General features: G+C 44.8%; 1 protein-coding gene and 1 pseudogene across 1 annotated transcript in view; one reads left to right on the top strand and one right to left on the bottom strand.

Moving 5' to 3' along the window:
* LOC126346362 (uncharacterized) overlaps positions 1-20,689 on the top strand; it is a 142,245-nt gene extending 121,556 nt beyond the window's left edge. Inside the window, exons 6-7 of the mRNA XM_050002183.1 lie at positions 6,482-6,564; positions 18,968-20,689. Coding sequence (XP_049858140.1) covers positions 6,482-6,564; positions 18,968-20,109 — 1,225 coding nt within the window. The 3' untranslated portion in view covers positions 20,110-20,689. The remainder of the gene's footprint in view (positions 1-6,481; positions 6,565-18,967) is intronic.
* On the bottom strand, positions 18,387-18,504 carry LOC126288755 (5S ribosomal RNA; annotated as a pseudogene).
* Positions 20,690-26,327: the final 5,638 nt, after the last annotated feature.

The following is a 26,327-nucleotide window of genomic DNA, read 5'->3' as shown; positions in this document are numbered from 1 at the left end:
TCCCCGACGATCCCCAGTTCGATTACTCCCTCTTCCTCGATGTCCGCGATCGAACTGACACCTCTGTCCCTCCCCTAGCGCCTGGTTTCCAGTACTTGGACAACATTGCACACACAGAACTCAATTCCCCCATCACTACACAGGATCTCATTGCTACACTCCGCACAAAACGCAACACCGCTCCTGGTCACGATCGTGTCACCTACCGTCACCTTCGTGAAACTCATGTCTCTTTCCTCTCCACCCTGGCCAGGCTCTACAATGTCGTCCTGTCCACCGGTTACTACCCCGACCTGTGGAAAACCTCACGTATCCTGATGTTCCTTAAACCTGGTAAACCGCCATCCGCTGTCTCCTCCTACCATCCCATCAGCCTTACCTCGGTCTTCAGCAAGGTCCTGGAATTTATCCTCACCCGCCGCATCCACCAGCATCTCCGTCAGCACCGCCTCCTTCCCATCACCCAGTGTGGCTTTCGGCCATCCTTCTCTTCCAACGACGTTCTCCTTCACCTCCCTCATCTCCTTTCTGAACAGCTTAATTCCCGTCGCTCTGCAATCTTCCTCTCCCTGGACCTCGAACGTGTTTATGACCGCGTATGGCATTCCGGTCTCCTTTTCAAGCTCCAAACCTTCGCCCTTCCCATTAATTACGTCCGTCTGATCGGCTCCTTTCTCTCCCGCCGTCCTTCCTACGTCAACATCCATAACACAGATTCCTACACCTTTTTCCCCTCCGCCGGTGTGCCACAAGGCTCCGTCCTCTCCCCCCTTCTGTACCTTTTGTATACGGCGGACATGCCGCCGCCGTCACCCCCCATCCACCTTCTCCAGTTTGCCGATGACACCGCCTTCCTTGCCCTTGCCCCCACCCTGCAGCGCTTCCAACACCTTCTCCAATCCCATCCTGACCGGTTCACCGCTTGGTGCAACCAGTGGTTGCTCAAGGTCAATCCCTCCAAAACCCAGGTGATCATTGTAGGCAAAACCACCCCTTCCTTCCGCCTCCTTGATTTCTATCTCACCGTCTATGGGCGTCCTATCGCCCTCACCCCCACCCTCAAGTATCTTGGCGTCACACTCAACCGTTGTCTCTCCTGGACCCCACATCTCCGGACAATCCAAGCCAAGGCACGCTCCCGTCTCCATCACCTCAAGCTCCTTTCCGGTCGTACGTGGGGTCTGGACCCCTCCACCCTACTCCACACCTATAAGTCCCTCATCCGCCCTATCCTTTGTTACACCCATCCGGCCTGGATTTCCGCCCCCGCTACCTTTTACAAATCCCTCCAAATCCTTGAACGCCATGCTCTCCATCTCCCCTCCCCCACGTGGATCCTGTACGATCTCATTCCATTCCCCCACCTCCTCCTTTCCCTTGAGAGGATACGGATCCAGTACACCTCACGCAAACTCGATCCTCCTCACCCGCTTGTCTCGCCCATCCTCTCCCGCCGCCGCCCGCTGCTGCGCCTGTATTCCCATGTCCCACCCGGTCTTCATCTCTCTACCCTCCTTACCCTCTCCCAAGGTGGCTTCCGCCAGCTCCCCCTCCCTGATGATGTCCTCCTTCCCTCCATATACCCCTCCTACCAACTTTGATCCTCCTTCCCCCTTCCTGTCTCTGTTCCTTTGGGCATCCTCCTTCCCTCATACCTTTCTCCCCACTCCTCCCCCGGGCTTCCCCTCCCCCATCCCTCTACTCCTCCTCCCATCTCCTCAGCCATTGGCGTCTTTTTTCTCCCCTCTCCACCCCCACCCCCCACCCTTCTTCCCCTCTTGGCAGGTCCACGCTACGTGGACTTTCGCGCGCTGGAGATCTTCGCCATCAGTGTCTCGTGTGTGCTGTCGTGTTTAGTGTTCAGTGTTCACTGTCGCACTCCATCGTTCACCTTTGCCATCGCCGTCTTCCGTGTTTGTGCGTCGTGTCAACAGTTTCAGGTGTGGACTATCGTCGAGTGTGAACGGCTCCGTGTTTGCCTTTCTGTGTCAACTGCCTTCTTGCCCACCGTTCTGTAACCTATGTGTAATCTTTCTGTTTTTTCTCATCATGTATCCTCTGGCTGAAGAGCAGCATAGAACTCTGCTGACAGCCTGCCTGTTGTACAGGTTTTAAAATTACAATAAAGAAAAAAAAAAGTCAGACCAGCAGTGTTTACCAACCGCTAGGAACAGCTCCGGACCGTACTGACGCCGTCCCTAGCATTGTATTCACTCTCCGTGGTCTTGTAGTAGCACGTTGTACTTGGTAGAGTAGTTTTAGTAGGTATTTTCTTCCATTGCATTCTTTTATTATCTGTTTGCTACCACGGAGTAGTGGGTGTTCTTTTTTCTTTTCTTTTTTTTTGGTTATTCTGCGTTTAAAACTTAGAGTAAGCCAAGAAGGTTGCTTTTCTTTAATTGTAAAAACAAGTGTGAGTTCAAATTGACTGTCAGTTCTTTCTTGCTAACCACTGGACACTTTAATACCCAAAACCTGACGCTGATCAGTAGGCTTGTACATTGTTTCAGTTGGCCTTTTAAGAACAGCGTCAGTATTTCCTTCATTTCTTTTCTTTTCTTTCTGGTCATTTTCTTTCTTCTGTATGACTGAGTGTGTTTTCCAGAACAGAATGGTTACAGACCGCTAATGGTTTTGAAAATATATTCTATTTTCCAAACTGTGTTGGTGCTGCATATAATCCTAGATTCTACCAAGGAAGAAGTCAACGTCTACATCAATCATAAAGACATCCATTCGTGGGTGTCAGTAGAAATTGTTGTAGGGGAACTGTGCTCTAAAACTTACATTTTTGGTACGACTCTTACAACATGTGTCATGCCACAATAACTAATTCTTATAAGTGACACAAAAATTTTTTCAACATCCTTGACAATTGATGATTGGCCACTCAGTAAGTGAATAAAATTTTCTTAGCTCCGATTCCAGAAGTGGCATTGAAGGGGGAAGGAGCGCCCCCTCTTACCCCCATCCTGTTTATATATATTATTACAAACCTATACAGGGTGTTACTAAAACGTACGGCCAAACTTTCAGGAAACATTCCTCACACACAAATAAAGAAAGATTTTATGTGGACATGTGTCCGGAAACGCTTCATTTCCATGTTAGAGCTCATTTTAGTTTCGTCACCTACGCTTCCACCTACGCTCAATGGACCACGTTATCATGATTGCATACGGGATACTCTACCTGTGCTGCTAGAACATGTGCCATTACAAGTACGACACAACATGTGGTTCATGCACGATGGAGCTCCTGCATATTTCAGTCCAAGTATATATATATATATATTGATAGAGTTTGTGCCAGTCTCCTTGCATTTGTAAATCTTGAGAATCAAGTGTGTAAAGAGGGGAGTAAATGGCATTTCTGCTCTCGTCTATTACTATAAAGTTTTGGAGAGCACAAACCGCTTTGACAATTTCCTGTTTTATAAAAATTTGCGTTCACAGTTAAAACGTGTGCATGTAAGTCCCAAAATTTTCAACAGCCGACTTTGCGTTGAGGGCTTCCTAAGGGTGGGGCTTCATTTTATACACTAAAGAGCCAAAGAGACTGGTACACCTGCCTAATATCTCGTAGGGCTCACGCTAGCACAGCAGGCACAAGTGTCGCAACACAACGTGGCATGAACTCGACTAATGTCTGAAGTAGTACTGGAGGGAATAGAAACATGAATACTGCAAGGCTGTCCATAAATTCGTAAGAGAACGAGGGGCTGGAGATCTCTTCCGAACAGAACGTTGCAAAGCATACCACATATGCTGAATAATGTTCATGTCAGGGAAGTTTGGTGGCCAGCAGAAGGGTTTAAACTCAGAAGAGTGTTCCTGGAGCCACTCTGTAGCTATTCTGGACGTATAGGGTGTCGCACTGCCGTGCTGGATTTGCCGAAGTCGGTCGGAATGCACAATGGATGTATTAGGGGTCCCATTCACTCGAACTGCACACGGCGCACGCTATTACAGAGCCTCCACCTGCTTACTCACTCCCCTGCTGACATGCAAGGTGCAAGGTTTCATGAGGTTGTCCCCATACCCGTACACGTGCAACCGCTCGATACAATTTGAAACGAGACTCGTCGGCCAGACAACACGTTTCCAGTCGTCAACAGTGCAACGTCGGTGTTGACGGGCCCAGACAAAAAAAAGAGGGCATATCGATGATGTTTCGTTAAATGGTTCGTATGCTGACATTTCTCATGGCTCAGCACTGAAATGTGCAGCAAACTGCGGTAGGGTTGCAGTTCTGTCATGTTGAACGATTCTCTTGAGTCGTCATTGGTCCCGTTCTTGCAGGATCTTTTTCCAACCACAGCAATATCGTAGATTTCTTGTTTTGCCGGATTCCTGATATTCACGGTACACTCGTGAAATGATGGCATCGGAAAATCCATACTTGATCACTACTTCGGTGATGCTGTTTCCGATCGCTCGTACGTCCACTATAACGTCAAATTCAAACTTGCTTAATTTTTGATGATCTGCCATTGTAGCAGTAGTAACAGATCTAACAACTGCGCCAGACACTTGTCTTATATAGGCGTTGTCGACCGCAACGCTGTATTCTGTCTGTTTACACATGTCTGTGTTTGAATACGTATGTCTATACCAGTTTCTTTGGCACTTTAGTGTTTATATCCTTCTTTAAAGCGGTCAGACAACGCAAAATCGTTGTATTTGAAAATTATGGGACTTACATGCAGATGTTTTGACTATGAACGCTAATTCTTCCACGCCAAAAATTTTCAGAGCGGTCTGTGCACTCCAAAATTTCTAGTAAAATACGACAGCACCAATTCCATTCATTCCCCGCATGATACGTTTGATTTTCAACATTTAAAAACTCCAGGAGGCTGGCGCAGATACAAAAAGAGCAAAAAGAAATATACCGCTGGAGCTCATAAACATACATAACTGACCCGTGAGCCAAGGAAGTGCGAAACGAATTTACAGATTACTCTTTATCACTAGAAGGAGAACAAGAAAGGCGATACAGATGACATTAAATTTCAGATGATTTCTTATCTCAGCGTAAACTTATACGGGGTGTTACAAAAACGTACGGCTAAACTTTCAGGAAACATTCCTCACACACAAAGAAAGAAAATATGTTACGTGGACATGTGTCCGGAAACGCTTACTTTCCATGTTAGAGCTCATTTTATTACTTCTCTTCAAATCACATTAATCATGGAATGGAAACACACAGCAACAGAACGTACCAGCGTGACTTCAAACACTTTGTTACAGGAAATGTTCAAAATGTCCTCCGTTAGCGAGGATACATGCATTCACCCTCCGTCGCATGGAATCCCTGATGCGCTGATGCAGTCCTGGAGAATGGCGTATTGTATCACAGCCGTCCACAATACGAGTACGAACAGTCTCTCTATATGGTACCGGGCTTGCGTAGACAAGAGATTTCAAATGCCCTCATAAATGAAAGTCAAGAGGGTTGAGGTCAGGAGAGCGTGGAGGCCATGGACTTGGTCCGCCTCTACCAATCCATCGGTCGCCGAATCTGTTGTTGAGAAGCGTAGGAACACTTGGACTGAAATATGCAGGAGCTCCATCGTGCATGAACCACATGTTGTGTAGTAGTTGTAAAGTCACATGTTCTAGCAGCACAGGTATAGTATCCCGTATGCAATCATGATAACTTGGTCCATTGAGAGTAGGTGGTAGCGTAGGTGACGAAACTAAAATGAGCTCTAACATGGAAATGAAGCGTTTCCGGACACATGTCCACATAATATCTTTTCTTTATTTGTGTGTGAGGAATGTTTCCTGAAAGTTTGGCCGTACCTTTTAGTAACACCCTGTATACGTTTGTAATAATATACATTGTTGCTTCACTCATCCAATTGTCGTCTCTTTCCTTTGTTGAGTAGGCGTGAAACGTAAATATCAAATAAATCCCATTTACTTTTACACAAATCATCTCCAATTTGTATAGTTTTTCGTGTCAATGCTTAATTAATTACCTGGAGATACTGAGTGCGCAAATTGTGAAATTTTTACGTGTCTCCTCTTCTCTAATTTAATACTTCGCAGAATATTTTACAGTGCGCCCTGTTCTTCCTCCTATTTTTGAAAAACACATATTGTGTGTGTCACACAACACAGGAACACACTCGACTCTTTAAATTAACTGCTGCGTTTTGTAGTGCTCAACAAGTACTTCAGCTCCGACATTTCGTACTGTCCACGAAAAGCTTCTGTGAGCGTCTCAAAAACTTGCAGCAACTGTCAAGTTCGGCGAGCAGTTGCAGAATGGTTCAAGGAACTAGGAAACGTTTTCTCTAGCTTGCGAAAGCAGCTTCTACAACGTTACGAAATTAAAGGAAGTCACCTTCCGTGGGTGCTTCCATGTCCAATCGACTTCCAGAAGTGGTTTCTTCAGGCCACTTGCGGAAATTTACCTGATAGTGGAGACGCGCCGCAATATAAACGTGCGGCGACGGCGGCCTCTCCAGTCCGAAGAACTCCACGATGGCCGCCCTGCTGCTGCTGGCTCTTCTCGCCATGGCTGGACACGCCTCCCCACAGCCCCACGCAGGTACTGTGCTGACCCCAACACATAGCACACCTGTCCCTCACGGTGAACTTCTTCATTTTCCATTATAGTCCGTGTCAATTTGCCAGTCCAAACCGGGAACCGAAGATCAGTGTAAACTTACTTTTGAAACTCCAGTTTTGCTTATTCTTCCATTTTTTCTCTTGCCCGTCGATTCCTGATTTACATCTACATTTGTGGCTGTATTCCACAAGCTACCTCATGGTGTACGGCGGTTGTACTTTGTGTACCAGTAACTCTTCCAGCTTTCTCGTTGTAGCAGCAAATAGTACGCGGGAAGAACGATTGTTACCAAGCTTCCGTGTGAGTTTGGATACCTCTAACTATATATTCGAGCCATTTTCGCGTGATATAGATAGTAAGTAGTAGTACGTAGGTTGACTCAAATGGTTCAAATGGCTCTGAGCACTATGGGACTTAACATCTACAGTCATCAGTCCCCTAGAACTTAGAACTACTTAAACCTAACTAACCTAAGGACATCACACAACACCCAGTCATTAGGTTGATTCTTCCAAGAAACTACACTCATGGAATCCTAAGAGGAATCCATACTGTGCTTGGCAAAGCCTTTGTTGTAGCTACAGCTTTTGGAGTTGAACACATCCGCGACTCTTTGGCGATTGTTAAACGAACCTGTCACGAAAGGCCCTGCTCTTCTGTAGATCCTAACCGCCGTCTGCTTCACGTCTGCTATGCAGCGAGCAACCTTAATTTAAGTATTAACTGTATTTTCACTACTTGTCACTTCTTTTTGCTTTTGTTGTTGTTGTGGTCTTCAGTCCTGAGACTGGTTTGATGCAGCTCTTCATGCTACTCTATCCTGCGCAAGCTTCTTCATCTCCCAGTACCTACTGCAACCTACATCCTTCTGAATCTGCTTAGTGTATTCATTTCTTCGTCTCCCTCTATGATTTTTACCCTCCACAATACCCTCCAATACTAAATTGGTGATCCCTTGATGCCTCAGAATATGTCCTACCAACCGATCCCTTCTTCTGGTCCAGTTGTCCCACAAACTTCTCTTCTCCCCAATCCTATTCAATACTTCCTCATTAGTTATGTCATCTACCCATCTAATCTTCAGCATTCTTCTGTAGCACCACATTTCGAAAGCTTCTATTCTCTTCTTGTCCAAACTATTATTCGTCCATGTTTCACTTCAATACATGGCTACACTCCATACAAATACTTTCAGAAATGACTTCGTGACGCTTAAATCTCTACTCGATGTTAACAAATTTCTCTTCTTCAGAAACGCTTTCCTTGCCATTGCCAGTCTACATTTTATATCCTCTCTACTTCGACCATCATCAGTTATTTTACTTTCTAAATAGCAAAACTCCTTTACTACTTTAAGTGTCTCATTTCCTAATCTAATTCCCTCAGCATCACCCGGTTTAATTTGACTACATTCCATTATCCTCATTTTGCTTTTGTTGATGTTCATCTTATATCCTCCTTTCAAGACACTGTCCATTCCGTTCAACTGCTCTTCCAAGTCGTTTGCTGTCTCTGACAGAATTACAATGTCATCGGCGAACCTCAAAGTTTTTATTTCTCCTCCATGGATTTTAATACCCACTCCGAATTATTCTTTTGTTTCCTTTACTGCTTGCTCAATATACAGATTGACTAACATCGGGGAGAGGCTACAACCGTGTCTTACTCCCTTCCCAACCACTGCTTCTCTTTCATGTCCCTCGACTCTTATAACTGCCATCTGGTTTCTCTACAAATTGTAAATAGCGTTTCGCTCCCTGTATTTTACCTCTGCCACCTTTAGAATTTGAAAGTGGGTATTCCAGTCAACAATGTCAAAAGCTTTCTCTAAGTCTACAAATGCTAGAAACGTATGTTTGCCTTCCCTTAATCTTTCTTCTAAGATAAGACGTAAGGTCAGTATTGCCTCACGTGTTCCAGTATTTCTACGGAATCCAAACTGATCTTCCCCGAGGTCGGCTTCTACTAGTTTTTCCATTCGTCTGTAACGAATTCGTGTTAGTATTTTGCAGCTGTGGCTTATTAAACTGATTGTTCGGCAATTTTCACATCTGCCAACACCTTGTTTCTTTGGGATCGGAATTATTACAATCTTCTTGAAGTCTGAGGGTATTTCGCCCGTTTCATACATCTTGCTTACAAGTTGGTACAGTTTTGTCAGGACTGGCTCTCCCAAGGCCGTCAGTAGTTCCAATGGAATGTTGTTTACTCCTGGGGCCTTGTTTCGACTCAGGTCCTTCAGTGCTCTGTCAAACTCTTCACGCAGTATCGCATCTCCCATTTCATCCTCATCTACATCCTCTCCCATTTCCATAATAGTCCTCAAGTACATCGCCCTTGTATAGACCCTCTGTATACTCCTTCCACCTTTCTGCTTTCTCTTCTTTGCTTAGAACTGGGTTTCCATCTGAGCTCTTGATGTTCATAAAAGTGGTTCTCTTATCTCCAAAGGTCTCTTTTATTTTCCTGAAGGCAGTATCTATCTTACCCCTAGTGAGATAAGCCTCTATATCCTTACGTTTGTCCTCTAGCCATCCCTGCTTAGCCATTTTGCACACCCTGTCGATCTCATTTTTGAGACGTTTGTATTCCTTTTTGCCTGCATCATTTGCTGCATTTTTATATTTTCTCCTTTCATCAATCAAATTCAATATTTCTTCTGTTACCCAAGGATTTCTATTAGCCCTCGTCTTTTTACCTACTTGATCCTCTGCTGCCTTCACTACTTCATCCTTCAGAGCTACCCATTCTTCTTCTGCTGTATTTCTTTCCCCCATTTGTGACAATTGTTCCCTTATGATCTCCTTGAAACTCTGTACAACCTCTGGTTTAGTCAGTTTGTCCAGATCCCATCTGCTTAAATTCCCACCTCTTTGCAGTTTCTTCAGTTTTAATCTACAGTTCATAACCAATAGATTGTGGTCCGAGTCCACATCTGCCCCTGGAAATGTCTTACAATTTAAAACCTGGTTCCTAAATCTCTGTCTTACCATTATATAATCTATCTGATACCGTTTATTATTTCCAGGGTTCTTCCATGTATACAACCTTCTTTCATGATTCTTAAACCAAGTGTTAGCTATGATTAAGTTGTGCTCTGTGCAAAATTCTACCAGGCGGCTTCCTGTTTCATTTCTTAGCTTCAATCCATAGTCACCTACTACATTTCCTTCTCTCCCTTTTCCTGCACTCGAATTCCAGTCACCCATGACTATTAAATTTTCGTCTCCCTTCACTATCTGAATAATTTCTTTTATTTCATCGAACATTTCTTCAATTTCTTCATCATCTGCAGAGCTAGTTGGCATATAAACTTGTACTACTGTAGTAGGTGTGGGCTTCGTATCTATCTTGGCCACAATAATGCGTTCACTATGCTGTTTGTAGTAGCTTACCCGCATTCCTATTTTCCTATTCATTATTAAACCTACTCCTGCATTACCCCTATTTGATTTTGTGTTTATACCCCTGTAGTCACCTGACCAGAAGTCTTGTTCCTCCTACCACCGAACTTCACTAATGCCTACTATATCTAACCTTAACTTATCCATTTCCCTTTTTAAATTTTCTAATTTACCTGCCCGATTAAGGGATCTGACATTCCACGCTCCGATCCGTAGAACGCCAGTTTTCTTTCTCCTGATAACGACATCCTCTTGAGTAGTCCCCGCCCAGGGATCCGAATGGGGGACTTGCTTTTAGGAAGCTTTAATTGTCGAGTGCTATTAATAGTGTTCCATAGATTTCGTGTTTGTTTTGAATACAGTCAGAGAGAGTCCCTTTAGTCAACCATAGTGCCAGTAGTGCTAGTGTTTGTTTTGAATACAGTCCAGACACAGGTAGTGCTATTTTCATTGTCTTCTACAAGAAGTGGCTAGCAATCACAGTTTAGTCAATAATCAGCCGCCTTTAGTGAATTAGCAGAGTAGTTAAAAGTTGATTAAGTCTCTTCAGTAAATTGATTCATTAGGATGGATAGGATGTGTGACTGCTGTGTACGGACGCAGGAGGAGCTGACCACTCTTCGCGAGCAGCTGAACGTGTTGATGGCCGCGGTCAGCCGTCTTCAGGCTGCTGCCTCGGAGTGTAGCGGCAGTGGGGAGTCTGGTGCGTCGCAAGGTACACCGCAGGTGTTACATGCTTCACCCACTGTCCCTGCTGTCGAGACATCTTCGCGGGTACCGGGCGCGGTTGGGCCACCCTCTCCCCAAGGGGAGAGGCGGGTTTAGCGGCGTTCGCGGCGCACGAGGCGGAGGGTAAATGTGGAGGCTGTCCGTGTGGCATCGCCTGCTCTGCCTATGAGTGGACATGTGGCTGCTCCTTCAGCAAGGTCCGAGCAGGCACGCGGGGGAAGGGGTTTATTAATTATTGGGAGCTCCAACGTTAGGCGGGCGATGGAGCCCCTGAGGGAAATAGCGGAAAGGTCGGGGAAGAAGGCCAGTGTTCACTCTGTCTGCTTGCCAGGGGGTCCGAAATGTTGAGGAGGCCCTACCGGCGGCGATAGAGAGCACTGGGTGCACCCGACTGCAAATTGTTGCTCATGTCGGCACCAATGGCTCCTGCCGTCTGGGTTCAGAGGTCATCCTCAGTTCGTACAGGCGGTTGCCGGGATTGGTGAAGGCGGAAAGCCTCGCTCGCTGGGTGGAATCAGACCTAACTATTTGTAGTATCGTTCCCAGAACCGATCGCGGTCCTCTGGTTTGGAGCCGAGTGGAAGGCTTAAACCAGAGACTCAGACGATTCTGCGGAGATCTCCTCGACCTCCGGTATCGGGTGGAGAAGTGTAGGGTCCCCCTGAATAGGTCGGGCGTGCACTACACGCCGGAAGCAGCTACAAGGGGAGCAGAGTACGTGTGGAGTGCACATGGATTTTTTTAGGTTACAGAATTACCTCCCTAGGCCCGACAAGACGCCTCCTACGACGCGGCAAGGAAGGAGTAGGCAAAATGCAACAGGGAATAACAATATTAATGTGCTAATAGTAAACTGCAGGAGCGTCTATAGAACGGTCCCAGAACTGCTCTCATTAATAAACGGTCACAACGCCCATATAGTACTAGGGACAGAAAGTTGGCTGAAGCCAGACGTAAACAGTAATGAAATCCTAAACTCAGATTGGAATGTATACCGCAGAGACAGGCTGGACAGTGAAGGGGGAAGCGTGTTTATAGCGATAAGAAGTGCAATAGTATCGAAGGAAATTGACGGAGATCCGAAATGTGAAATGATTTGGGTGAAGGTCACGGTTAAAGCAGGCACAGACATGGTAATTGGATGTCTCTATAGGCCCCCGGACTCAGCAGCAGCTGTTGTGGATGAGCACCTGAAGGAATATTTGCAAAATATTTCGAGTAGATTTCCCCACCATGTTATAGTTCTGGGTGGAGATTTTAATTTGCCGGATATAGACTGGGAGACTCAAACATTCATAACGGGTGGCAGGGACAAAGTATCCAGTGAAATTTTTTAAAGTGCTTTATCTGAAAACTACCTTGACCAGTTAAACAGAGAACCGACTCGTGGCGATAACATATTAGACCTTCTAGTGACAAACAGACCCGAACTATTTGAAACAGTTAATGCAGAACAGGGAATCAGCGATCATAAAGCGGTTACTGCATCGATGATTTCAGCCGTAAATAGAAATATTGAAAAAGGTAGGAAGATTTTTCTGTTTAGCAAAAGTGACAAAAAGCAGATTACAGAGTACCTGACGGCTCAACACAAAAGTTTTGGCTCAAGTACAGATAGTGTTGAGGATCAGTGGACAAAGTTCAAAACCATCGTACAATATGCGTAAGATGAGTATGTGGCAAGCAAGATCGTAAGAGATGGAAAAGAGTCACCGTGGTGCAACAACCGAGTTAGAAAACTGCTGCGGAAGCAAAGGGAACTTCACAGCAAACATAAACATAGCCAAATCCTTGCAGACAAACAAAAATTACACGAAGCGAAATGTAGTGTGGGGAGGGCTAAGCGAGAGGCGTTCAATGAATTCGAAAGCAAAGTTCTATGTACTGACATGGCAGAAAATCCTAAGAAATTTTGGTCTTATGTCAAAGCGGTAGGTGGATCAAAACAAAATGTCCAGACACTCTGTGACCAAAACGGTACTGAAACAGAGGATGACAAGACTAAAGGCCGAAATACTAAATGTCTTTTTCCAAAGCTGTTTCACAGAGGAAGACTGCACTGTAGTTCCTTCTCTAGATTGTCACACAGATGAAAAAATGGTAGATATCGAAATAGACGACAGAGAGAAATAGAAACAATTAAAATAGCTCAAAAGAGGAAAGGCCGCTGGACCTGATGGGATACCAGTTCGAATTACACAGAGTACACGAAGGAACTTGCCCGCCTTCTTGCAGCGTTGTACCGTAGGTCTCTAGAAGAGCGTAGCGTTCCAAAGGATTGGAAAACGGCACCGGTCATCCCCGTTTTCTAGAAGGGACGTCGAACAGCTGTGCTGAACTATAGACCTATATCTCTAACGTCGATCAGTTGTAGAATTTTGGAACACGTATTATGTTCGAGTATAATGACTTTTCTGGAGACTAGAAATCTACTCTGTAGGAATCAGCTTGGGTTTCGAAAAAGACGGTCGTGTGAAACCCAACTCGCGCTATTCGTCCACGAGACTCAGAGGGCCATAGACACGGGTTCACAGGTAGATGCCGTGTTTCTTGACTTCCGCAAGGCGTTCGATACAGTTCCCCACAGTCTTTGAATCAACAAAGTAAGAGGATATGGACTATCAGACCAATTGTGTAATTGGATTGGGGAGTTCCTAGATAACAGAACGCAGCATGTCATTCTCAATGGAGAAGTAAGAGTGATTTCAGGTGTGCCGCAGGGGAGTGTTATAGGACCGTTGCTATTCACAGTATACATGAATGACCTGGTGAATGACATCTGAAGTTCACTGAGGCTTTTTGCAGATGATGCTGTGGTGTATCGAGAGGTTGAAACAATGGAACATTGAACTGAAATGCAGGAGGATCTGAAGCGAATTGACGCATGGTGCAAGGAATGACAATTGAATCTAAATGTAGACAAGTGTAATGGGCTGCGAATACATAGAAAGATAGATCGCTTACCATTTAGCTACAAAATAGGTCAGCAACTGGAAGCAGTTAATTCCATAAATTATCTGGGAGTACGCGTTAGGAGCGATTTAAAATGGAATGATCATATAAAGTTGGTCGTCGGTAAAGTATATGCCAGACTGAGATTCATTGGAAAAATCCTAAAGAAATGCAATCCGAAAACAAAAGAAGTAGGTTACAGTAAGCTTTTTAGCCCACTGCTTGAATACTGCTCAGCAGTGTGGGATCCGTACCAGATAGGGTTGATGGAAGAGGTAGAGAAGATCCAACGGAGAGCACCGCGCTTCGTTACAGGATCATTTAGTAATCGCGAAAGCGTTACGGAGATGATAGATAAACTCCAGTGGAAGACTCTGCAGGAGAGACGCTCAGTTGCTCGGTAAGGGCTTTTGTTAAAGTTTTGAGAACATACCTTCACCGATGAGTCAAGCAGTATATTGCTCCCTCCTACGTACATCTCGCGAAGAGACCATGAGGATAAAATCAAAGAGATTAGAGCCCACACAGAAGGATACCGACAATCCTTCTTTACACAAACAATACGAGACTGGAATAGAAGGGAGAACCGATAGAGGTACTCAGGGTACCCTCCGCCACACACCGTCAGGTGGCTTGCGGAGTATGGATGTAAATGTATATGTAGATGTATTCTCTATTTTCACCATCAGTACTGTACGTGTGCGAGTCCCAAAATGCCGAGCAATATTGAGGTGTCAGTCGAGAAAGGATTTCGTTATCTCCTTCCTGTCCGCCGCTTGTGGTCTCGCCGTAGCGTTCTCGCTTCCCGAGCACGAGGTCTCGGGTTCGATTCCTGGCGCGGTCAGGGATTTTCACCTGCCTCCAGATAAATGGGTGTTGTTGTTTCGCCTTGCCTAGCGCGGCGGTGCGGGTCTCTCACATCGTTCTCCTACCCTCTGTGAAGGAGTATGAGACTCCATCATATCCTTCCAGGCGGGAACACGGTTCCTCAGACGTAGCCCAATGAGTCAGTTTGGAACCTGCCACACCTACGACTTGTTTCATGTGGTCGTTACATTTTAAACGGCTTCGTAAGCACATTTCTAGACATGTTGAATGTTATTGCTTCCAACGCGTGTTTAGCAGTCTTGTAACCATATAATAACGCGCAATACTTTACATTTGTGTATGTTGAGGGTCAACTGCCGCTCCCTGTGCCAAGTAACGATCTTACGCAGGTCTTCTTGCATTTCGCTACAACTTTCTAGCCAAGTCTTCTTTGTGTACAACGGCATTATCCAACATATGTCTTGGAGCTTCCCACGTTATCCAATAGCCTATTTGCACATGTCATCACGCATTATCCAAAATACTAAAATAATGAACTGTTTCTATGACATCACTATTGATTTTCACAATTTTCTTTTCAATATGACATTAGTTTTTATCATTGTACTTTTTTTACATAAAATTACAAATCTCAAGGCCGATTTAACTCGGCGTGCATACGACTCACTTATTTAGGGGGAAGAAGGGGAGTGGGGAATAGGGGGGGGGGGGGCAGGGGAATGAATCATCTCACCATCGTTCACGGTCGTTCGTCGTGTGGTGACATCGGCAGCAGACGCTGAGCCGTTACGGCGTGTCGACTCGTAGCGGTGACGTTGAGTTCGCAGCACTCATTAACGAGCCTCCTATGGCCAGGTACGGAATCCGCGTTGTCGCTGTGTGTTGCCGCGGCCGAAACAGAGATATCGCGGTGTCGGGAGACAGATGTAGGCGATGGATGGAGGAGCCCCACGTCCTCTTGCTTCCACGCTGTCTCCCCAACTGTGCTCTTCGCTTTTCATTACTCTCTAAGCTCACAGACGCGTCGAATATTTCCACCTCTTGGCGCTGTCGTTGGCGGACTAAATTTGCAAGGCCGCCTGATGACTGATCGCCGTTCCATGATTACGCCTCTTGTGCACGGTGGCAATTTTCTATCTTGAGTGAGATGATGTGTGATTGATAAACTGGTGTCTTTCTCACGTTTTCATTGTCGCGCTGCTATCAGCTTTGGTAGCATATTGTTCCAATGTTTCTCTTCGTTCCTTAGTTGCTGTGAAAGCAACCACGCAAAACTTCTTTCTAACGCCTGTCTCTGCCTGAGGCCTAGATAGTCTCATGTTTCGGGTTTGTCTAAGAATTTTCTGGAATTTTTGATTTATAAGCAACCACTCTACCGCACAGGAAACTTTTATTGTTTTCTTGTCTAAGCCGGCTGACTTCTTCCGCAGTTCTTTAGTTTCACGCGCCTCTCTGTGGCAAATCTTGGTGCTTTGTATCTGCGCTTCATCTCAGTGTTTGAATGGGACCGTCGGTTATCTCAACGTTTTACAATGTTCGCCACATTCTTCCCTTTCGTAAGCGAGGCTAGGGCATCCGCTGGACTATCCCACGCGAGTTTGCACAATGCGCCTCTGGCGCTCACTCGATGTGGACCGACATTCCCTTCACGCTGGGCTGCTCGCGCTATGAATGTGGCCAGTAGCGGATGTACCACAAGGGATTCAACGTAGATGCTAACTGCGATTACGAAACTAACAGACCACTTTAGTCGTTTGCTCCCCCTAATACAATAAAATGTCAGAAATATTGGAACAGGTGAGGTAGTACTGACCCTACGACTTACGTTAGAAGCTAGATTAAGGAAAGGCAAACCTACGTTCCTAGCATTTGTAGACTTGGAGAAAGCTTTTGACAATGTTGACAGGAATACTCTCTTTCAAATTCCGAAGGTGGCAGTGGTAAAATACAAGGAGCGAAAGGCTATTTACAATTTGTACAGAAACCAGATGGCAGTTATAAGAGTCGAGGGGTTTGAAAGGGAAGAAGTGGTTGGGAATGGAGTGAGACAGGGTTGTAGCCTCTCCCCGATGTTATTCAGTCTGTATATTGAGCAAGCAGTAAAGAAAACAAAAGAAAAAAATGGAGTAGGTATTAAAATCCAGGGAGAAGAAATAAAAACTTTGAGGTTCGCCGATGACATTGTAATTCTGTCAGAGACAGCAAACGACTTGGAAGAGCAGTTGAACGGAATGGACAGTGTCTTGAAAGGAGGATATAAGATGAACATCAACAAAAGCAAAACGAGGATAATGGAATGTAGTCGAATTAAGTCGGGTGATGCTGAGGGAATTAGATTAGGAAATGAGAAACTTAAAGTAGTAAAGGAGTTTTGGTATTTGGGGAGCAAAATAACTGATGATGGTCGAAGTAGAGAGGACATAAAATATAGACTGGCAATGGCAAGGAAAGCGTTTCTGAAGAAGAGAAATTTGTTAACATCGAGTATAGATTTAAGCGTGAGGAAGTCGTTTCTGAAAGTATTTAATGGAGCGAAGCCATGTATGGAAGTGAAACATGGACGATAACTAGTTTGGACAAGAAGAGAATAGAAGCTTTCGAAATGTGGTGCTACAGAAGAATGCTGAAGATTAGATGGGTAGACCTTATAACTAATAAGGAGGTATAGAATAGGATTGGGGAGAAGAGAACATGTGCTGAGGCATCAAGGGATCACCAATTTAGTATTGGAGGGAAGCGTGGAGGGTAAAAATCGTAGAGGGAGACCAAGAGATGATTACACTAAACAGATTCAGGAGGTTGTAGGTTGCAGTAGGTACTGGGCGATGAAGAAGCTTGCACAGGATAGAGTAGCATGGAGAGCTGCATCGAACCAGTCTCAGGACTAAAGACCACAACAACAACAATATCCTTTCGGTGTTGCAACTTGGATGGCCAGCAGTGTACTACATTCATTTTGAAATCTTAGTGTATTTCACTCTCTCTTGGGTAGGTTAATTTGTTTTGCGATTTTGGATGAAGCAACAGCAAACTCTTGCTCTGACTTTGATAAAAATTTCAAGTAAATGAATTACTCTCGGTGAGTAAATGTCAGACTTACTGTGTGCAAATTCTTTGGCAGCATTCTATATTCTAATCTTTTTGCATCCTAAAAGGTTTCTGGGTATGGTACCGCGTCATAATGTAAAAAAAAACTACTGCTACTGGAGAAAAACCAACGTTTCGGCCACGATTGCAGAGGCCTTCTTCTGGGAAGACCCAGCCCGGATCTCTCACCTTCGACTTTCATCTCTCTGGCTCCTCGAAAGATGCACTCCCCAGGAATGGTGGGTATGGCTACCGGTAAGAGGACGTAATTCACGTAGGTCATACTGGTTAAAGTGCCCTGATACAGCAAGATGTCGACCAATAGAGTGGTATTATGAGGGTATACAGGACCTGCCAGTAAGGTGATGTAAAGCCGCCGCGCTGAACGACAATATGCGTTGAAAAAATAGAATTTTGTAGCCAAAAAGAAAGGAGAATGGTATGGTGTACTGGAATTCTGAATAAAACCAAGCTGCTTTTAGAAAAAAAAAAATGTGTTGCATTACTTATTGATTTCCCCTCGTACATTGCCTATTATATACTCGTGTTCAGACATAACAGAGCACCTTGAACAGTTAGAGATACTTTACTACTTCTCCTCCCGAACAGGCCATGAAGGCCCAAAGGTACCGGCCGGCCGCTGTGTTATTCTCAGCCCACATGCGTCACTGGATGAGGATATGGAGGGACATGTGGTGAGCACACCGCTCTCCCGGCTATGTCAGTTTCCGAGACCAGAACCGCTACTCCTCAATGAAGTAACTCCTCAGTCTGCCTCACAAGGACTGAGTACTCCCCGCTTGCCAACAGCACTCGGAAGATCGGATGGTCACCCATCCTAGTGCTAGGCCAGCCCGACAACGCTTAACTTCAGTGATCTGACGGGAACCGGTGTTACCACTGCGGCGAGGCCGTTGGCAAACAATTACAGATAGGACGTTCATATTCAGAAGACATGCACAGTAGTATGTGCTGCAGAAATGATTAACATTTCAGTCTCTTCGATTTAGCAAGTGTCCTGTTGCCTGCTAGGCACAGGATCCACTATGGGCCCTGATTACTTGTTGCATGCGTGACGGAATGGACGCGTTTGAGGAGCGAATGGCGTCCTGTTATATAGATATCGAAGATACATTCACCTGGTTCCAAAGTTCATCTGAGGTGGTTAGCAAGACCCAGAAGAAGGCCGCTGCAATCGTGGCCGAAACGTTGGTTTTTCTCCAGTAGCAGTGTTTTTTTTACATTATGACGCTGTACCATACCCAGAAAACTTTTTTGTCGACTGACTCTGGCCGCCGAAGCCTACGCAATTATATTTTTGCAGCCTGTTGTGAAACTAAGTTATCAGTGCAGTTATAGTGACTTTTCTATTCAAATTTCAGGCTGCTCTGTGGACGTAAACAAATCCAAGATGCCCTACCCTCAGCCGCTGCTGCTGAAGCCCGGCGGCAGCAAAGACGTGCACGGCTTCTTCACGCCGGACTCCTCGGGGAAAATCGTGCTCAGGCAGAACGAGCAGATCATCGTCGCGTGTCCCGACAACGCCCTCGTGGTGACGAAACAGCCGCTGGCGACAGCCACCTGCTTCTCCGGCACCACCTTCACCATCGGCAGTACGCCCTACAACTTCGCAGATCTCGGATGCGTGTCCCAGCCGAAACCATCGGAGCGGAATCCGGCCAAAACGTGCGGCAGCAGAAGTCAGTATCAGGAGATCCAGCTGGGCTTCCAGGTCGGCCCCGACTTCTACACGCTCATCGACGCCTGCTTCGACACGCACTCCTACAGCACGGTGTACGACCACTTCACGATGGTCCGCGATATAGGGGGCAGCCAGACCGGTTTCCCCCGGCCCGACTGGTTGAATGGCACCTTCTTCCCCAACATTGACATGGATAATCAATACAGAAGGACCACGCAGATCGACACGGTCGGCAAACTGCTGGGGGACCCTAAGCTGGGGTCCAAGTACATTTCTCAAAAGACCGACTACTTCCTTTCCAAAGGACATCTCACTGCTAAGTCTGATTTCAGTCTTGGCGCGCAGGAATACGTCACATTCTTCTACATGAATGCTGCGCCGCAGTGGCAAACATTCAATGGTGGCAACTGGAAAATCATGGAGGACAACGTACATTCCTATGCTGCAACAAACCGCGTCGAGCTGCAAATCTACACGGGTACGCACGGAATCACAACGCTGCCCAACGTGAAAAATGACGAGACGGGGTTGTATCTTTATACTAACGGCAGAAACTACATCCCAGTGCCGAAGCTTTTCTGGAAGATTCTGTATAGAGAGGATACTAAAGCAGCTGTAGTGTTCCTGGGTGTAAACAATCCCTATATTGGGACACCAGGCACTGACTACTTCATCTGCAAAGACGTATGCACCAAGATCAGCTGGGTAACCTGGAAGGCCAATAACCAAAAGATGGGCTACTCGTACTGCTGCGAATATGCAGACTTCAAGAGAGCCGTGGCCGACGCACCCAACCTCAACGTTACCTCTCTGCTTACCTAAGCCTCTCAACTGGAAGGCACTTCGAATTAAATTCATAAATCACAAGGGAGCCACACCAGACGAAAACCGTATTCCGGACTGCTATGGGATCCAACAAAGAATGTAAATACATCTGTAACTCTTTATATCGGTTAGTTCACAGTCCTCGAATTTTACTGATATCAGTATTTCACTTGAAGCTTCTTTGTGCCTTCTTTGAACGCATATTCCTAAAGTTAAGAGATTATGGCGACTTTTGATTTACACATTCCGATTCTCTCTTCAAACTTATGTCTACCAATTAGAGTAAATCTATCCAGTACAAGTAATTTTGCTATATTCGAGACATCTTTATTTTAGAGAAAGTTTGGTTATTGGAAGGCAACATGGGAATACTAGAAATTATGTTTATATGTTATACGGAGCACAGTTAATTTCTCACTTTTTTCCGACTTTACTGCTTAGGCGCATAATTATAGAACAAAGTTACAGTGGAGAAAACATGATGAATGTAAATGACAACAAAATCCGATGTAATGTATTTCCTAACTTAAACATAATTTGTATGTATGCATTTCTGAAAAATAAAATAAAATTTGGATGTAAAAACAATATTTTGTGCTCAAAAATTCAATGTGAATGAAGACGCATGCATATTTTAAATTTTATCTTTACGTTATTAAGTTATGCGAAGTATTCTCATTACAAATCAGTCATTCAGACTAAGCGTTTGTTCTGCATGTATAACTTTTTGTATAACGAACCGGTAAGACAAAATTCAGCGACATTTGAGACTGTATCATCAATATACTCCGTCTCTTACGGAAAGCGGTTGCAAGAAGAGATATTAAACGAGAATGTGCTGTACACGGAACAAGCAACAAAAGGTGTAATTTTATGTTTGGAATTACGAAATGTACAAGACTTCTTCAGTAGGAGAGTTGTCGCACTATTGTGTAGTGTTGCTCCGCTTCGAATCTCTGCTATTTTTGTGTATTTTACTCTGATGAAGCCAAATCGCATGTATGTGTTACTACTGGACATCATACTGAAAGTCAACAGCGAATGCATACTCTGCAGCGTCCTGTATGTAGAATTTTGTCAATGGGCTATCGACCAATTCTTCTCACTTAGACGTCACAATCTTCGCTAATTCAGTAATACTTTCTTTCATGTCTATGATACCAAGCATCGACTTAGAGTACTAAATAGTGTGTGTGTGTGTGTGTGTGTGTGTGTGTGTGTGCGTGTGTGTGTGTGTGTGTGTGTGTGTGTGTAATAGTATTGCAAAAGCACATCTTAAGCGAATCTTTCACTGTATTTCGCACTCACATTTGCACCGACATTTGAAGACGTGTCAGATATTCGTAAATATATTGTTCAGGAACATTTCAGGAGTTACTATAATACAACAGCTGACGTAATCCTGGCATTATCCAGCTATCGTTTGTTAAAGGCTATGCCTCGTCACTGTCACTATTCACATCTTTTGTCTGTACTTTTTTCTCAATTTCGGTGCCCCATTCTCTGCATCAGTTCTTGGATCTTTTGGTTCGGCGCAGAGAGGATGGCGCTTTGGGACATGAAGTTTATAGGAAGCCGACCCACACCGATCTGTATTTACGTGCAAATAGCTGCCACCATCCTGCCCAGACAATGAGTGTTCTCCGAACTTTGACTCACAGAGCGCATATTATTTCTGACGAAAGCAGACTGCAAGATGAACTTTCCCACTTACAAAGAGTGTTTGAAGACAATGGGTACTCTCCACAACAAATACAGAGGGCACTGAAAATGAAACCGAAAGAGGCCACATAGAAAGCAGAAGATGCAGAAACCTTTAAATCCTGCCAAATGTGGGTAGGACTCATTCTCGGGAGATACAAAGTAAAAGTGATTTTTCGTCCGCCACCCAAGACAGCTGCACTCCTGGGCTCTGTCAAAGATGATTTGCTGCTCCGAAAATCTAGAGTTCACAAAATTCCATGTGAATGTGGCCTTTCTTACATCGGACAAACAACTCGTACTGTCCAAGAAAGATGTACAGAACACCGGAGGTACACACGACTCTTACAACCTAAAAGTTGGCAGTGGCAGAGCACTGTATTGATAATGGTCACAGTATGTTGTATGACAAAGTCGAAATTTTGCCAACTACATCATCCTTTTGGGACTCGATAGTAAAGGAGGCAGTTGAAAATCGCTTGACGACGAATTTAATTAACAGAGATAGTGGTTTCAATTTTGATAAATCCTGGAATCCGGCACTTGCTGTAATAAACTTGCAAAGACGTCGTCACAGTGCATCTCACAATGATATATCGATATGCCAACACAGATCAACTGCGTAGTCATAGATACAACTCGCGCATTATGCACGTCTCTGCCGCCCAACGTCTCTGGCGCATTTGCATCTGTGGCCGCATGCGCAGCCGCGCGGTGAAACAGTATAAAGGGACGAAGCGAGCACTGGAGAGGCCCGCCTCCGACTCCTCAAACTCCTCTCTGGCCGGACATGGGGGTTGCACCCCTCTACCATCCTCCACACCTACAAATCCTTAATCCGTCCCATCCTCTGTTATGCAAGTCCTGCCTGGATATCTGTCCCCCCCAAATTCTATAAGTCACTCCAGATCCTTGAGAGTCATGCACTCCACCTCGCTTTCGGTATACGCCTCCCGTCCCCCACGCAGATCCTCATTCCTTTCCCCCATCTGCCCCTATTCCTCGAACATATCCGCATCCTCTACACCTCCCGCCGCCTTGAACCCCGTCACCCCCTGGTTGCTCCTCTCCTCTCCCATCCCCGCCCCCTGCCACGTCTTCACTGTTGTGCCCCCCCTACCCTCCATCTCTACACCCTACATCTCCTTTCCCAAGGTGGCTTCCATCAACTCCCCCTTCCGGATGATGCCCTCTCTCCCTCCATTTATCCCTCCTATCAACTCTGATCCTCACTCCCACTCCTTTCCTCTGTCCTTTTCTCGGGCTCCCTCTCCTCCTCTTCCATCCTCTTTCTTCCCCATCTCCCCTCTCTTTGCCCCCTTCTCTCCCCCAACTCCTTTTGCATTTCCCTCCTCTGCCTCCTCTCATTCCCTCTCGCGTCTGCCCTTCTCCCCCTTTATTAGTCCTCTCCCTCCTTAGTTCCCTCCTTTCTCGTTTTTTTCCTTCCACCCTCCTTGTTCTTCCCCCTCCTCCAGGTCCCCCCACCCCCCATCTGCCTCTGGCTCGGGAGTGTCATCTTTGTTCCGCCACTTTCGTGCAGTGTTCTACAGTGAGTGTATTACAGTGAGTGTTCCGTGTTGTGTGTGTGTTTTTTTTTTTTTTTAAGTGTTGCGAATGGCCATCATACTGTGGCTGGGTGTGCTTTTTATCTCTTGCGAACAGAAACCAGACTGTCGCCGTGTTTTTTTAATTGTGTGTGTACTATGTTACTTGTCTGATTCCTGTGTCTTTTATTAATGTTGCCAACCCTTTTTGCTTTCTGTTTTAACTTTCCGCCTTTTTCCGCCATTTTACACTTGACATCGCCGTTTTATCGCCTGTTTTTCTTGTTTCTTTTCTTCTTCCATTTTTTAAAATAAACGTCTGTAGGCTGTAGAGCAGCGAACTAAGCTGCTGCCAGCTTGCCCCCTTCGAGGGGAATTGAAAATCAAAAGGAAAAGAAAAATGGAGCGGCAGTCTTGCGGCTCACTCTGAAGATGCCTGAACGTTACACATCCGAAATGTTAGATGAAGAAGATTTCTTGCGGCTGCACACCCGAAACTTAATGGAACATGTATAATCTTGTTTCTTGATTTTCTTCTGCCTTTATTTCCAAGTCTCTCTACATCGAAAACGTTTCAGAGTTGCAATTATACCTTAGGTGACCCCTAAAAGGGATAATTTACTTTCACTGGTGACTCTGAGGTGATTTTTCTGTGTACTTTTTCCTTTTAATACTACTAAATTTATTTTCCATTCCATCCATCTGCTTTGATCATCCTTTTTCAGAAGCACATTTTCTTTGCTTCTAGACGTTTGACTTGATATGTTGAGAGCTTCCAGCTTTCGAAGTCATGCAGTACCCTATGTTTTTAAAAATTCTCTCCGTAGGTAAAATCTTCAATTTCGAGCCCTATGCTGCGATATTCTTCAAGGACCTATGATGTTCACGTGTAGCGTGGCACTGTCTACGACCAGTGATCCTTTCAGTTACAAAATGGGAAGTTTCCTGTGCTTGTTCTAAAGAAGTAGGATTACTGGATGAAATTTTTTGGGCTACTATTAGAGGGTCATCACCAATAGACAGGTAGCGAAACACGCAGCTAAAGTGAAGGGGAATGTTTATCAAAATACCGCATACATGACTTCATCTCGTTTATTTGTATTTCTCACGCACCATTACCGCTTATTTACTTCGTTGCTGGTGGGAAACAACGAAGCTGGAATCCTATTGAAATCATCTCTATTAACACTTGATTACTAAATCATAAAATTTAAGGCTGCAGAAGGGTATAAAACAGGATATTTTGTACTTAATTTGGCATGTAGAACAACTGAGAACTAATAATTGTAATTAACTAAGGCACAAAGTATGAATTATGAATCCGTGTGAATAAAACTGAAGTAGTAAACTGTACGTTAGTTTAGCAGTAATGTAACATTTCCCTCCCTTGATTTTCTAGGTTTAAAATTACTTTCGTTCTAAGATGGCTCAGCTGCATATCTACATCCCCGAAGGCGGAAGCCACGAACCTGGAAGCCTGTATCATCTTTATTGAACTTGTATTCGCTCTCAGAAAGTCTACCGGTTCTCGGACTTTCTATCTATAAATGTTGCAGTTGCGTCCCTTGGCCAGGATACGTATGTTGTAGAAAATCTGTATTTTGGCTGCAAAGCTCGTAATGTTCCGCTAGCGCGGATTTCACACTTCGTGTTAACAGCACGTGGCGTTCGTGTTGTTTGATGCATACCGAACAATAACCCTGGGTTCGGCGTGGGGCGGCGGTGGGGTGGGTGGACTGCTGTGGCCTGTTTTGTGTGTGTGTGTGTGTGTGTGTGTGTGTGTGTGTGTGTGTGTGTGAAGCACTGAGGGCTACGGCGGGACGAAGCCTCTCCGTCGTTTCTAGGTCCTCGGTTTCAATACACACAATACACAAGTATGGCGATCAGGAACATCCTTGCCGTTCCCCCTCTTCTGATTTTTCCGTGCTTATGCTTCCATAAGTTTCTATAGTTTTTGTTTGGTACAAGTATAAGTTTAATAGCACTCTCCATTCCTTCGAATCTCAGCATATATCGTTCTTACTTTAGAAGAGTCATTTCCACTGAATGTTATCATATGTTTTATCGATATCAAGACTTCTGTTCTATTCTATTTCACATTCTACTTCATCTCTTAGGTAATCATAATTTACATTCTTCCACGTTGACTGCAAGCCGAAACCTTTCAGGCACAGTATTTCTATTGTTTGTAGACCAAAAGACTTCATATGTCGTAGAGTGTCAAAACATTTCTGTCCCTTGGCATTGCTCAGACACCGCATATTCATAGCTAGTCGACATTTGCTATGCACTGATCTTCCGGTACCAAAATCAGCCAATTTCTTCTGTCAAAGTAAACACTCTAATTTAAAATACAAGAATCATTTATACTAATTTAAAAATGTAGATCCAAAGATGTAATATTGACGGGTGCATGTAGCATTCAGTATTATGTTGCTGGTAATGCTGAGAGAAGATGAGGCCTGATGCTGCTACATTATACTTTGCTTTCGTAAAGCACTAAGGAGTTCCTTCGAACGTATCTCCACTTTTATTTTTGGAATCAATAGTCTTCTGTATGGTTGATGAGATCCGCCATGTACTTCTCTCTGTATCTCAGAGCAGCACTTACAGCGTCAGTCCACAATTATTTGCTGGATATATTCCAGCCGCTACCTCACCCTACAGTTCTTACCCTCTAAAGCTCCCTCTAGTGCCATGAAAATTATTCCCTGATGTCGCCATCATCGTGTTCCTTATTGTTGTTGTATTTTCCATGTGTTGCTCTTTTTCTGTGGGAAACCTCCTCACTCTTACGATACAACCATCTTATATTATAACCACAGACTGTTTCATAAGTCCTCGCACTTGTGGCTCTACAAAATAGTTTAAAATTTGGCTTTTTGCAAATTGAAATAAAGTCCGACAGTCAGGAACGTAACACAACACCTTTTCTTCACTCCGTCCAAATATTCCTTATCAGAAGGCTAT

Source organism: Schistocerca gregaria, chromosome 1 (assembly GCF_023897955.1).
Source record: "Schistocerca gregaria isolate iqSchGreg1 chromosome 1, iqSchGreg1.2, whole genome shotgun sequence".
NCBI lineage: Eukaryota > Metazoa > Arthropoda > Insecta > Orthoptera > Acrididae > Schistocerca > Schistocerca gregaria.
Note: the sequence above shows the minus strand (reverse complement) of the source record. Positions and strands in the feature narration are given on the sequence as shown.